At 37.7% G+C, this 14,897-nt stretch overlaps 1 protein-coding gene across 1 annotated transcript; it reads right to left on the bottom strand.

The window, feature by feature from the left end:
* Window positions 1-1,869: 1,869 nt before the first annotated feature.
* On the bottom strand, window positions 1,870-12,100 carry LOC101536149 (mago homolog B, exon junction complex subunit). Its single transcript, XM_058656000.1, has 7 exons — window positions 11,974-12,100; window positions 10,524-10,613; window positions 8,737-8,955; window positions 6,210-6,352; window positions 4,425-4,531; window positions 2,039-2,197; window positions 1,870-1,960 (listed from the first exon to the last, which is right to left on the bottom strand). The coding sequence occupies exons 1-6, from the start codon at window positions 12,083-12,085 to the stop codon at window positions 2,047-2,049; spliced, it is 822 nt and encodes a 273-aa protein (XP_058511983.1). The 5' UTR covers window positions 12,086-12,100; the 3' UTR covers window positions 1,870-1,960; window positions 2,039-2,046.
* Window positions 12,101-14,897: the final 2,797 nt, after the last annotated feature.

The following is a 14,897-nucleotide window of genomic DNA, read 5'->3' as shown; positions in this document are numbered from 1 at the left end:
AAAATTGAAAGAATGAAGAGTTAAAAAATTAAGTAGGATATAAAATGGATGAACCCTAAAATAAATGAAATACTAATCCAATAATTCATCTAATTCAACAGCAAAATATAAACTTCTATGAGAGTGACCAAAGAAGAAAAACACATATACAATATCAGAAATAGCCAAAATATAATGTCATAGCTATTTTTGTTAGTGTTTGCATGTGTCTTTCAATAAACCATAATTGTTAACATCTCCTCCTGTAATTGTGGTCCTTCTATGCAATAAAACCTTTGAAAATGTAATTAAGTCAAGAGGAGGTCATTAGGGTGTGCCCTAAAGTAATGGATGTTTTTATTGTAAGAGGAAGCCACCTGTGGAGACCGAGACACATGGGGAGAATGTAATGGGATGGCAGATCCAGAAATGAAGGGAGTCATCTAAAGGTGTGGGCACCAAGGATAGATAGATGGCCACCATCAGGTGTCAGAAAGTATGGGGGACGATTACACACAGTCACAATAGGAGTGTGTCCCTGTCTTCATGACTTTGAGCTTCCTGTTTGTAAAGATTTATTTATTTAATTTTTTGAAAGAGTTACAGAGTCAGACACACACACACACACACACACACACACACACAGAGAGAGAACATGAACACTATTAAGACACTAAAGTAATTAGAGGAAGGAAAAGTCTGTAACAGTGTGAAAAGAAATGCACATCTTCCTGGAATATATAGTAAGACTCTGCTCTTTTCTTGACCACAAATAACTTGGGATGGACACAAGCCATTCACATACTTTAAAACTACAAAACTGCTAAAAAAAATCATCAGAAGAAAATTGAGGGAGATAATGGGCCCGGCACGGTAGCATAGTGACAAAAGGTCTCACCTTGCAGGTGCCAGAATCCTATATGGGTGCTGGTTCTTATCCTGGTCGCTCCACTTCCCCTCCAGCTCCCTGCTTGTGGCCTGAGAAAGCAGTGGAGGATGGCTCAAAGCCTTGGGACCCTGCACCCATGTGGGACACCTGCAAGAAGCTCTTGGCTCCTGGCTTTGCTTCGGTTCAGTTCAGTTCCTGCAATTGTGGTTGCTTGTGGCTTAAACTAGCACACGCAAGATCCTTTTCTCCCTCCTTCTCTAATTTATCTGCCTTTCCAATAAAAAGAAATAAATCCTAAAAAAAAAAACCTAAGGGAGATGTCAATGTAGAATCACCAGACACTACTGCCCACTCACAAATTCCAAATTACAGAACGTTCCACACCATCATGTGAAAATGCACTGTGTTACTGTGAACATGGAGAAAAATACCACTATCAGGTTAATGGACAGAATTGAAAATAATTTCTAGATTAGATCGTAATAGTATAGCAATGTAAATCACCCATTTTTGATCCTTATAGAATGATTATATAAGACAAAGTTCTTTTCTGGGAAATATTTAGAAATGAGAACATAGTATCTTCAACTTATTTTCAGATGGAGCAGCAATGAGAGCAGAAGAGGAAGAGTCAGATGTGTTCAGCACAGAACAAACTATTAAAAACTGTGGACAAAAGTTATGTGGCAGTTCCTTGCTCTTCACTTTCAAAAATTTGGTAAATTTATATTTAAATTTTATAGCAAAAACAATTCTTAAGGATGAGGCACGCTCCTGGGTAGTACAAATATAGTTCAGATCCCGTTCTTCAATGTGCTTTCCCGGTCACATGTAACTGGCATGCTGTATTCTATTTATGAGGGAAAAAGTGCAGACTAATCTGTAAGGTTCTGTAATGGGTCCTGGGGTGATTCAAAGGAATGGAAAAACTAATTCCTCAGAAACGTGAAGGAAGGGGCAGCTCATCTTCAAACACAAAGGCTTTCAAAACTTGTGCACCAGAGAGGATGTCATTTAGTATCCTAGGTCATCACTCAGAAGAACACTTTCTTCCTCTTCCAGCTCATCTCTGTTTCCACAATGGGCCAAGCCCTGCAATCAAAAACACTTGTTAGTAGCCATCCCATACTGTTACAGGAGACAACAATGGGGCAGCATTTCCAATGGTACCTTTGCTCCTAAGTACACACTGAAGCACGGAAAACACAATCAATTTTCTTTTCACAGATGCAGCCATAGGTTTGAAAGCAACTGATGGATATTACTCTTGTTGAGGCTAAAAGTGCGCATTCTCCTCTCCTAGAAAGCAAACTCATCATTGCAAAATTCCTAGAGAACAGAAAACATAAGAATCAGCTGTTTAATTCTAAATTTTTCAGCAACATAACTCAAGAATTTTTAAATTTTATTTTCTAACTTCCTGACATATGGAAATGTTACTCATAACTCTATCATTAAATGGTGTTTTGCACTACCATAATAAACATACTCACTAGAGTCTCCCAGTTTATTTCACTCTAGCAATTCTAGGTCAGCAGAAAAATAAATTACTCCAAAACATGGCTCTGCGATTGTGATATACCAGACTTACTTTCATATTTCTTTTCAATAAAAATGAGATCTTTAAAGAGGACTCAATACTTGTAACTTAGAAAAACAGTTCTTATGTGCAATAAGTCAGAGATGGGATTGTTTGATGGATGTTTTTGTTTGTTTTATTTCTTTGCCTTCTTACCCCATAACTAATAGTTGAGCTAAATTAGGGCATACCACTGAAGACTATCAAAGCAGAAAGTCATTAAAAAGAACAAGAAGATTGACTGAATGCCAGAACTAGTTTCCTATTGAATGATACTAAAATCCTGGGTGAATAAGATGTTGAGGCTCCTTGAGTTTGTTGTAATTGGCCAGAAGCAAGCTCATATCAGGTAACAGGTTTAACACACATGGGGGACACAAGGGTAACTGAAGCACTGAAGAGAGTTATTCCATTAATGAATGAACTGAGTTGAGTACTGAATTCTGTCCAAAATAGAGGTTCTAAATGCAAGATAAGATCTTCAATATAAACCACTGAAACTACCTGACCCTTGCGTTCAAGCAAAGAGGAAAAACATAATTGCACTTAAGAATTCAGAGTCAACAAAATCAAATATATTACTTGGATTCCCTATATTATTGGAGAGTAGTCAAATCAGCTACAAACAAAAGACAAACAGAAAACAGATAAAACAAAGTAGTTTCAAAACAGGTAGAACACACAAGGTGTGTTAAAGATGCTTAGGCAAATTAATAACTATGAGAGGTGGGGACACTTCTACAGTAAGCAGATCATGCATATGGTGAGCTTAAAACCCCCATCCCTCCCAAGAAAGAATAAAGGCCTAGTCAGACTACAAATGCACACAAATTTTCATGAAGCATGTACGTATTCTTTGCTTAGGGCTTAGAGGATTAAACCCATCATCTGTTGGTGCTATCCATTCTAATATCTGCCCACGATGCACACATTGGGCTCGTCAGCTTGATCTCATAGCTGCACCTGTAACCACGCTAGTATGCATCTGTGTGTCCCTGATAATGTGCATGTTGCCCACGAGAACCTTCTTATATTGGGCTTTCTTATTCAGACTTTCTCTGCAACCCTGAAAATCACACATGGACAGTCAGGGTTATACAAAGAGGGAGTCCGCCATCAAAGACATCTCCACCCAAGATATAAGTGATCTTTCACCTTCTTGTTCCTTATCCTAAGTGTGGCAACCTATCATTCTGCATTAGGCTACGGGTTCTAAGATGACATAACTAACTGTGGAATGAGCACCTTAATTTGGACTGTGAGACTTTCTGTGCTGTGATCTCTAGAACAGTCAGTATGCCTGGGAGAACACTGGAACATGAAATAACAGTAAGGAAATTTCTAACATTATAATTATCAGATCCTAAGTATAAATCTTTCAATAGCTTGTAAGAAATAAAAGATGGCTTGAAGATAGTAGTAACTAACAAAGATATCTGAAAAAATGTGAAAGAACTAAAACAATGAATTACACGTATTAGTTTTTGATAGTATACAGTCAATGAAGTTATTGACTCATGTATGTGTGTATGATTATTTATGTGTACAGTGCATACACCAATACCCACTAATAATATACAAATATAGTTATGCTATCGTGTATACAAATATACTAACAAGACTAACTATATGGATGAGTTTCAAATCAGTTTTGGGATACATAGAATACTCATTCATGCATGAGGGAGGACTAACTACAGGTATGTCAGGTGCTACAATCACTTCATATCAACCCAGATGGTGGTTTCATTTGTGTATCTTGTAACACATATTACATGTACTTAGAACACTCTCATTAGTAATCACTAATAACACTTAACACTTTTAACTATACTCACTAAAATATTTTTAGTTCTTATTCTTACCAATAGTCTCTACTTGATAATAAGCTGAGTTGTATGAAATGAAAAATGACTTTTCAGACACAATCTGGCCAATTCACTCACCAAAGTGTTTCAACACAATACAGAAACTTACATTCCAGGTGATGAGCCAGTATCAACCCATTTCCATTTTCTTTCCTTGTCATCATATGACAATCCAATCCAGTATCTATTTTGACCAATCTGAACCTGAATGAATTCCTATAAATGAAACAAAATTTATCACAGAACTGAGTATCCCCATAGTATTTCAATGTGACATGTTTTATAAAATCTGATTAAATTATTTCACTTCTTTTATCAAGAGTTAATTTTACTTGCAAGTCAAAATTGTAAAGACAGAGACACAAAGAGATCTTGTATCCACCAAGTCATTCTCCAAACAGTGGCAATGGCCAGCGTTGAGCCCCTATGAAGCTGGAGGCCAGGAGCTTCTGGGTCTCCCACATGGGCACAGGGGCAGGCTGTTATGAAGTTGGACCATTCTCTGTTGCTTTCCTAAACCATTGCCAGGCAGCTACATCTGAAGTGAAGCATCTGGGAGAGGAATCAGGGCCCTTACAGGATGCTGGTATTACAGGAACAGGCTTAGCCTGCCACTCCATCATGCTAGGTCCCCAATAACTACCTTTTCAATCTTGGTTTAAAGTATGCTTCAAACACAATCCTTTTCCATGTTTTTATATTATCAGCTTTCTTACATATTGATTTCAAGCATTTATATTGTATTTGCACATAATTTCTATGTTATTTTAATCAATGGTAAAATATAGGTTCCCAGCTAAGTTTTGCAAACATTTCATTGTAACAGCACACTCTGTTTTGAGATAATTTCCATAGTAATAAATTAAAAAGGCAATCTCATTTTGTTGCCTCTATATTTTTTCATGATTCTTTGTTAAAGAGATGCACCTTGGTGTATAAGCAAGTAAATGTGACATACAGATGCGCTGAAATCACCACAAGGATAATTTGTATAAATGATATCATTTTGATTGTGCAATTTATCCTCTCAATTCATTGATGGGCTCAGAGAGGTTGACTAATCCATTGAAGATCACCCAGCAGCAACTGGCAGAGCTGGATTGATCCCAGGAAGTCTGAGTGCTGAGTTCCTGGTAGTTACTTGACTATGCTGTTAGTTACCATCCTATAGCAATAAATAAGTGTGGCTACAGGGCACTGTACAGCAAAGGTTCAATTAAGTGCTTCATCAAAGAAAAGACATACTTCTTTGTAAGAGGCATTACTGCAGCCTCCTTTAAAAGGGAGAGGATAACAGACTTTCCCAAAATTATTGATGAAGATGACTATCATAACAAATAATATGCATTCAGCACTTGATAAGTAGCAGGATTGTATGCTCATTAACAGACAGTGTCCTGGGAGATGCCTAACTGTACAGTCATGACAGTCAGACAACAAACATGTCAGAAAGAATACTTGGGCCACACGCAGTGGCCTAGCTGCTGAAGTCCTTGCCTTGAATGCGCCGGGATTCCATATGAATGCAAATTCTTTTTACAGAGGCCTCCCTTCCCATCCAGCTTCCTGCTTATGGCCTGGAAAAGCAGGCGAGGATGGCCCAAAGTCTTGGGACCCTGCACCTGCGTGGGAGACATGAAACAGCTCCTGGCTCCTGGCTTGGGATCAATATAGTACTGGCCTTTGCGGTCACTTGGGGAGAGAATCATTGGAAGGAAGATCTTCCTCCCTGTCTCTCCTCCTCTATATATATATCTTACTTTGCAACAAAAATAAATAAATCTTAAACAATACTAGAACACTCCTCTTCCTGGGACACTCCCTCCTTTCTTAGTACCATAGGTCTGTGAGGTCTGTTGATGACATTGAGAATAAAAGGAAGTGTCCATGATACCTGTTCCTGCTCGTTGTCTATCTTCAAAAGGAATGAACCGTAATTCTGGCAAGTCTGTTTACATCCATGCCAGCTTTTATTTTCCTGAACAAAATAGTAGCAACTGACATCAAAACATGACCAGTAGTCCTCAGAGACTTTTCCTGCAACATATAAGGTCAATCATTAGACTTCTTGTTATTGACCCTTCTATTAATCAGAGCAATATCTTAAACAGTCCCCGTAATTGACTATAAGTCTCAAGATCCATTTTTAATTTCCATATGGGATCCCCAAGGTTCAGGAATGCCAAATGATATGTGCAGTCCCAGCTCCAAGGCAGCAGGATCCTCAACTGCCAAGAGATGGAGATGACCTAAACGTCCCCTGATGGATGAATGATGTAGAACATACAGACAGACAGACAGACAGACAGACATACGAACTTACAGTATTTAGTCTTAATAAGTAAATCCTACCATAGGAGATAGTATAGATGAAACATGGAGGATGTTATTCCAACAAAATAAGCAAGTCACGAGTGTGTATATATGTACATATGTATATATGTATGTACATATATATGTATATATACATGTTTGTGTATATGTGTGTGTGCCTATATCACAACCATGGATAGTGAACCTTTTTTATGCCAAGAGCCATTTGCTTTCTTATAACATCATGTGTGGACTATTTAAAATCATCAACTCAAAAAATTATCCAGCTACAGATTTATTTAATTTTGCATTCCTCTTGTGGTGGCTTTGGCTGACCAGACCAAATGAATGTAACATCTGTGGGCTGGATCTCTCAACTGTTGTTCCGTAACATACAAGTAGTGCCAGGAAGGCAGTCCCTGGATTGTCTCAGGTTTCAAATGAAGAGCAATGGCAGTAGGTGCATGTGATCATTCGAACCTAGAGCCTATCCCTTGAGCCACTCTGCCACTTGTTTGTTCTACTCATACTGTGACTACAACAGACTTCTACAGTCTCCAGGCTACAATATCCTTCTTAGCTCCTCAGCATCTCTGCACTAGCTGTTCCCTGGGCCTGGAATTCCCTTCCCTTGCATCTTTCCATCATTAGGAGTGCCTGTTACCCTCTGATTTGTTTTCAAATGTGAACTTCTGTGCCCAATAGTCTATCCACAGATGCCTTTATTTTTTTCTCTTACCATGTTTCACTTCTGTAATTCTTAAATAGATCCAGTGCATGACCCAATTGTTCCACATTCGAGATTCTATCAAAAGGAAATGAAGACAGCACATCTGAGAGAAACCTGCACCCTCCTTCCTCAAGAAGCACCACTCCCAACAGACAATAAAGAAGCAACCCAAGTGTCTATCAGTGGATGAGTGGGTCTAAATATGTGATAAAATACACAAAAAGGGATATTGTTCAGCAATAAAATGAATGAAATCCTGACACATGCACCAAAATGAATGGATCTTGAGTTGACTATTTCCAGTGAAATAAACCAACAGAAAAAGACAAATATCACATATCTTCCCTCATATGGAAGGATTAAAAAGTTGATCTTAACTAAGAATGGTGGTTCTTAGAGGATGGTTATGGTTCAGTGCAGGAATTGAGAAGGTACAGAGAAGAGTTAGATAGGTACCAAGCACAGAGAAGTCAAACGTTCTGCTGTTACCATAGTTCACAATCACAGGTATGTACTGCATAGGGAACTGGAAGAGATGTGTGCTAGGCTCTAAGCAGAAAGAAAGAGCAGAAGGATGAAAGACTAGTTAGTCATTCAATCTGATTGCTTGGAATCATGTTTGCATGTGAAATATTACATGATGCCCCATAAAATGTACAAGTATTAGGTTTTGATCAAAATCTTTTAATAAATATTTTTTAAATGCTTGAAGAGGTAGTACTGCACTAGATGGTAGGAGAAGTCTGAAAAGAGAAGATGCTACAGTGTAGTCAGACATCAATACACAAGAGCACAAATCCTTTATGATCCCACTTCTCTGAGGTTCTACAGTGGTCAGACCCATGGAAGCAGAGAACAAAATGGTGGTTGTCCACAGCTGGAGGAAGGAGGAAGGAAGCCCCGTTGTGTGGCATCAGTTGCAGTCAGGCAGGATGGACACATCCTGTGCTCCATTGTGCAGCGTAGTGTCCACAGTTAAAGATGCTGTATGCATCAAAGAGGAGTGTGTATTTTCAACTTATAACAACATTAAATAAACTTCAATGTGCCCATTGCAGGCTAAGTATATTTTTACTGAAAGCCTTCACATTTTATGGTGCAACACCCGGACCATCTAAATGTCTAGGAGTGCTAGCATCATATTTCACCTTCTGGAATAATAGGGAGGTAAGAACTGCCATCGAGTTTGGGGAACAGTGTGACTCTTATTAACACAAACGTTTTTCCAGGGATTCCACATCCTCAAGGCACAAATGACAAGTTGTCCAGTAGACTCATACATCACTATGTAGAAGCATATTTATTAGACCTGAAGTCCTCTAGTGGGGGGACAAATGAGGGAAACACCACAATATGTCATTCCTGTTTTCTTCCATACCTGGATTTTGCAGAGATTTTGAAGGAACATGTCCTTTTGCACAGCATCCTTCCTTTTTTAAAGATGATGCCAGCTTATTTTTCAGCAGAAAGCTTTCATTTTTGAGAGTGTTGTATTCTAAGGTTTTATTGGCCAAACGTTGTTCCTTGATGTTGCACTTTTGACTGAAATTTCCTATATTTTCCTGTTGTTCATGTTTCTCTTGAATCAGATGAACATCTAAAACAATTAGCATAGATAGTACTTGAAAGAATACTCCTGATGATCCAAGAGCAAAATTAAAGACAGGAGAAAACATCTCATTGTGGCAACCAACTCTTATCATTTAAGTTTTGTGACATTTAGAAAGTAACACTTCACTAAAGAAAAATTAATTTTAAAAAAAGAAGCAAGAAAGAAAGTAACCCTTCAGGGAACTGGCCACAGAAATGGAAACTTCATATTTGTCACTACCAGCAACTTAAGGGTAGATAAATAAAATACCTGAATAAAACTAAAAGGTTAGCATCATGTTGTACTATTTTTAGTTCATTTTTAATAATACATAATTTACAAATAAGAACCCCTAAAATTCCATTGATTACCAGTTGTTAATAATCTTTGAATATAAACACCAAAGCAAATATTTGGCCTTATTGTCATAATGTCCATGACCCGTCAGAGTACCCGGATGCAGCAGCGTGCCCCTTCCCTCACTCCTGATGCCAGCTTCCTAGGAGGCACCTGGGAGGACTCTAGGACCTGAGTTCTTGCCAGCCTCATGGAGTCCTAGCTCAAGTGCCTTCTGGCTCCCAGTTGCAGCTGCAGACATTTGGGGAGTCATGGGGAGAAAACCCTTTGGGGTTCTCTCTTTCTCCCTTTTTATATCTCAAATTGAAAAGAGAATAAATAAAAGCTTAACCTGAACTAAAAAAATGTACAGCAATTTATTATTTCAGTAAGCAGAATATCTGATAACGTGTGAATTTATCCAAATATAGTAGAAAATCAACTACAAGAGAAAACTTAAATCCAAGATCATTTTCTATGTATATTCTTATTCTTCTTCCTAATATCTTTCCTTACTATATACTGAAAAAAAAGCCAGAGTGTCTCCCAGACTTTAAGGATCTAAACTCACATAACAGAATATTACAAAATTCTCTATCAAAAGGAATATTATGAGCCTGGTGCAATAGTCTAGTGGCTAAATTCTCGCTTTGCATGCACGAGGATCCCATATGAATGCCAGTTCCAGTCCTGAGTGCTCCACTTCCCATCCAGCTCCCTGCTTGTGGCCTGGGAAAGCAGTCGAGGATGGCCCAAAGCCTTGGGACCCTGCACCCGCGTGGGAGACCCAGAAGAAGCTCCTCGCTGTTCGCTTGGGATTGGCTCAGCTCCAGTCACTGCAGCCGCTTGGAGAGTGAACCATCCTACGGAAGATCTTCCTCTCTGTCTCTCTTCCTTTCTGTATGTCTGGCTTTCCAATAAAAATAAATAAATCTTTAAAGAATAAATAAATAGATAGATAGATGGATAGATAGATAAATCAACAAATCTTTTCTAAAAATCAGGCAAATGCTAATTTGATTTTTAGTAAAAGGCGAAAGAAAAGGAAACCAGAGTATTTAATTTTATTTTAAAAATGAACTTTACCATGTGTTACACAAAATGAAATAGGTCATTGCAGCTTGAGGCAGTGGACTAGGTGAGCAAATGAAAATCAGTGTAATATGACCTTGAAAGAAATCAACAAAAAATGCAATTTCTGAGACATAAAAAAAAAAAAACATAAATCCAGTACTCACACTTTGTCCCCAACACTACAACTATCATCAAGAGAATCAAACAGAGGATTCCAAGAGTCACCACAATGAGATGCCAGGGCACTGAACACTCTTTAAAAAAAAAAAAGAATGTAATGAAATAATGAAACAGACTCAACCAGGGACACAGTTTGATGCTAAGTGATGATTTTCTTTAAACATTTTACAAGCACATAACATACGAAACAGTTTAAATATTTAACTTAGAAATCGCAGTTTTAAAGTTTAGGATTTCTGGATGATACACACTCATGGTACAAGAACAAACAGGTCTCCAGGACTTCTAAAGCTCAGCCCTCAGAAAGCACCAATGCCAGTCAGGGTGAACATGCAGGCATGTTCTAACAGACATGGGCACTGCTTACCCTGGTCACAACTAGTCACAAAGCAGCACAAACAAGCAAGATGCTAGAGACAGTGGACACCAATAATGAATATTCTGAGATGTGAGATTGATAGGCCCCATCCTTACAGGAGTTTCTAAAATCCACTTTACTGTCTTCACAATCACCCCTATTTTCTCAGGATAAACTGCACCCTTTTGCTTTTGAGGTTCCTATGATCTGAAAGAAAAATATATCACTGATGATCACCAAACTAAAATAATAATTCTCAAGTTTAAAATTTAAGTTGCGACAATATTTGAAGTAGGGAGAGAAGATAAAAATTGGAATGTCCACTTGATACAAACATTTTTGAATCTTCATGGGCCTTGAGGACAGACAAATATTCTTAAGGACCTAGAATGTCTATTTTCTAAATAACAACATTGTCTGGAACACTGCATTTTCGTTTCTTAAAGATTCTCGAAGATGCTTATGTCAATAAGAATTGCTGTGTTCTTTGAGACGCTATTCTCTGCTTTACTTTTAAAAGGATCGCAATGGTTTTTGACCAGATCTCATTACATTTTAGAGTTCCTCAAATGTCAAAAATTCAGTCATTTCTCCATTCTCTCAACTTTTAAAAAGTTTTCTGCTTAACTACTCTGATGAGTAATACTTTGTTATAACCACTTGACAGCAAAAGGTACATACAACCTCAAGTTTGGAAATTCATAAAAGGCAGGTGAATTTAGATGCCTAAAATGTACACCTTTGGGTCGACTTGATGGCAGGTTAAGCTGCTGCTTGCAATAGCCACATTCCACATTGCAGAAATGATATGAATCCTGACTGCTCTATTTCTTACAGCTCCTTTTTGGCCTGAAAAGGCCACAGAAAACCCAAGGACTTGGTATCTCCTACCCCCGAGGAGGACCCAGATGGAGTCCTAAACTCTGGGCTACCTCCAAAGTCCAGGGCTGGCTGTTGTGGCCATTTGGAGAATGAGCCACAGATGCGAAGGTCTCTTCTCTATCCTTCTCACTCTATTTCTGTCACTCTGCCTTTCAAATGAATAAATAAATCTTTACCAAAAAATACACTTATACCTTTCTCACCAGGTCCAGACCTTCGAGAGCCATCAGGCTTTGATCTTCTCTGAGAGTCTGAAGAAGCCTGAAGAAATCTCAAAGCTGAGTAAGTCACCTCCTGATTGCTCATCTTTAGAAGACAAATATGCTTTGCATCAAAACTCTTTTCTGAAGAAAAACCATAGAGACAGCTTACTGAAAATGCTAGGATTTGATACTGAGAATATATTCTTTGTGTATCTGTCACAGTCTGTATACATGAGCTTATCTGCTCTAGTGAGTGACTGAAGCAGACAGATTAGATTTATAACAGAAATGGGAAACCTACCAACATTGCCTTTTAGATCATATATACTCCTAGTAATGCTACCATGAGTATCAGAAAATACGGAAAGAGTGAAAAAGTGGCCACTAAGTTATTGTTTTATTTACTCAATTAATTTGACCCACAATGTTCAATGTGTATATACACATATATATGCTAGGAAAAAAAACAGTTCTACCTCAAATTTCAGAAACATTTTGAAATGGTCAATTCAAGCAACAAAAATTCTACATTCTGAAAAACTATACATGTCTTGGTTTTTAAAAAAACACATGCCTTGATTGGCATATAGCTGCTTGTAAAAACACTTGCAGTCTTTCTTATCACACATGCTCCCCACGGTATGTCTCATATCTCATCTGTAAATTATTTTGAGGGTACTAAAACATTTCAGAATCTAACGTCCAGGGTAAGATAAGCTAAATACAAATCTCTTAGGTTCCAGCATCAGCCATTGCCGTGGAAGCCTTTGTGAAAACAACATCTGTCAACAGGTACTCATTGATGAATGTCCAATAACACTCATTCTAGCAATAATTATCAATGCAGAAAAAATCATTGAATAACAAAATTAAAAATTTACTTCTCTTTTACATTAATCAATGAGGAAAGATTCTGTCCAGTAAACAGGAAATACAAAACATTAATTGTACATGTAAATAGATATGTTATATACTAATCTGCAAACTTTTCTAAGTTTAATTATTCATAGTTTCTTTAGTTTCCTATTACATTGGAGGCTTTCCTACTACAAAGTCCTTCGTTATGGGTGGACAATATGCAAATTATTTGAGTCAAATTAAAAATAATGTCTCAAATCTCTCTTGTTCATGCGGATAACGCAGCCAAAACTCACACCATGTGCAAAAGGAGACAACAAGGGGCCATGAACACTAAACTACAATCTTTACATCCTTCAGAGTTCATGTTATTGGAATGCAATTCAGAGGGAATTTTGTCATCTCAATCTCCTTCTCATGCTACATTAGTTGGAAATAAGTACTGTATTGCCAGAATAAATAGAATGGATAGGATAATCATACTGAAAGTGCCAAAGGAATCAAAACGGGTGTTACCTGGATCTACGCCATGCAATGAAGCAGGTGGAAGCAGGGAGGATCAGTAGGCATGAAAAGTAGGACACTCCAGTCCCAGCGCTCTTGGAGGCTCTTAGACAACAAGTGAATTAATTGCCTCTGAATAATGACACTCCGACTCAAGATGTTCTCTCCATCCTGTTGAAAACAAATAATGAGAGGAAACTGTATGATGAAAGCTGTTGTTTACAGGAAAGGAAAGATGGTCATGAGCTGTATCTTATTCTATTTCAACTAACCAATCATTTAGTCCTGCTTGCAAAACAGCATCGAAAATCAGAAACTGCGGACGGAAAAGACAGAGCAACTATGGTTGAGGAAAACAAGACAAAAGTCTTTAACAAAAGAATAACATTTAAATAACCACTGTTCAAATGAATGAGACAAAGGTCAGTATGTATATACACATATAAAAGAAGAAACACAATTCATTTCTTCAGCTATTAGTTTAGATAAGTTCCTGTTAGAAATGTTCTGTTACATCTGCAGGTTTTTTTAAAGAAAAGGTTATTCTATTTATTAAATTGATTGCATGCAGGATTGTTTTTAATGCTATTATAAAACATTCAGCATTCCACTAAAATTTTATTTCTGTTCTTGCTTTTGTTTATATAGTTTGCTTAACAGAAAAGTTGGTCTCATTATGCAGGGCTTCCAATTTCTTCTTTTCCAATAAGTAATAAACATTCCTTCACTTTAAAAATATTCAAACACCAATTATTTGTATTTAAAGGCAGAGCAACAGAGAGATTAACAAAGAAGCACAAGAAAGCTCTTTCATCACCTGGGTGACTCTCCAGATACAAACAGGGCTGGGCTGGGTTGGCAGAGAACACAGATGGTTTAACACTTTGCACAGCAATGTTCACCACTACCTCAGACATGATTTTAAAAACCATATATTGCTATTACTCACTTGGGCATATCCATACATTATTTAAGCAACTCCAAACTATAGATATTTAAGTTTTAAAAAAAATTCTTCTTAGTGTAATAAATAATGTGCTTTTAGTTTTAAAAACATTTCTTAGAAACTAATGTGAACATAAAACAATGGCATAAAAGTGCATATTCATTCAAAGAACTGTGATATGCCTCACCAAACTCCCTCCAGAAAACTTCCCATTTATGTTTCACAAGTTGTGCAAGCAAATATTTACATTTACATTTTTTGAAAATGTATGTATTTGAAAGGCAGAGCAATGTTGGGAAGAGAAATCCTCATTCAGTGGTTGAGTCCCCAGATGACTACAGCGGCCAGAGCTGAGTCAGACACCAGTCACTCCATCCAGGCCTTCCAGGTGGGTAGCAGAAGGAGGCCCAGTACTTGGGACACCATCCCTAGTCATCCCAGGCATATTGGCAGGAAGCTACGGTAGAAGAGGAGCTGCCACAATGCCACCTAAACTGTAACACAGTTCCATCTCCTTATATTTGATTTGTAAAATGAAATTCATTTTTGAATTGAAGTTCTTTTAAATTATTCCTCTGTTGGAATTTGGTTCACAAACCCTAAGTCA

Source organism: Ochotona princeps, chromosome 27 (genome assembly GCF_030435755.1).
Source record: "Ochotona princeps isolate mOchPri1 chromosome 27, mOchPri1.hap1, whole genome shotgun sequence".
Taxonomy (NCBI): Eukaryota; Metazoa; Chordata; class Mammalia; order Lagomorpha; family Ochotonidae; genus Ochotona; species Ochotona princeps.
Note: the sequence above shows the minus strand (reverse complement) of the source record. Positions and strands in the feature narration are given on the sequence as shown.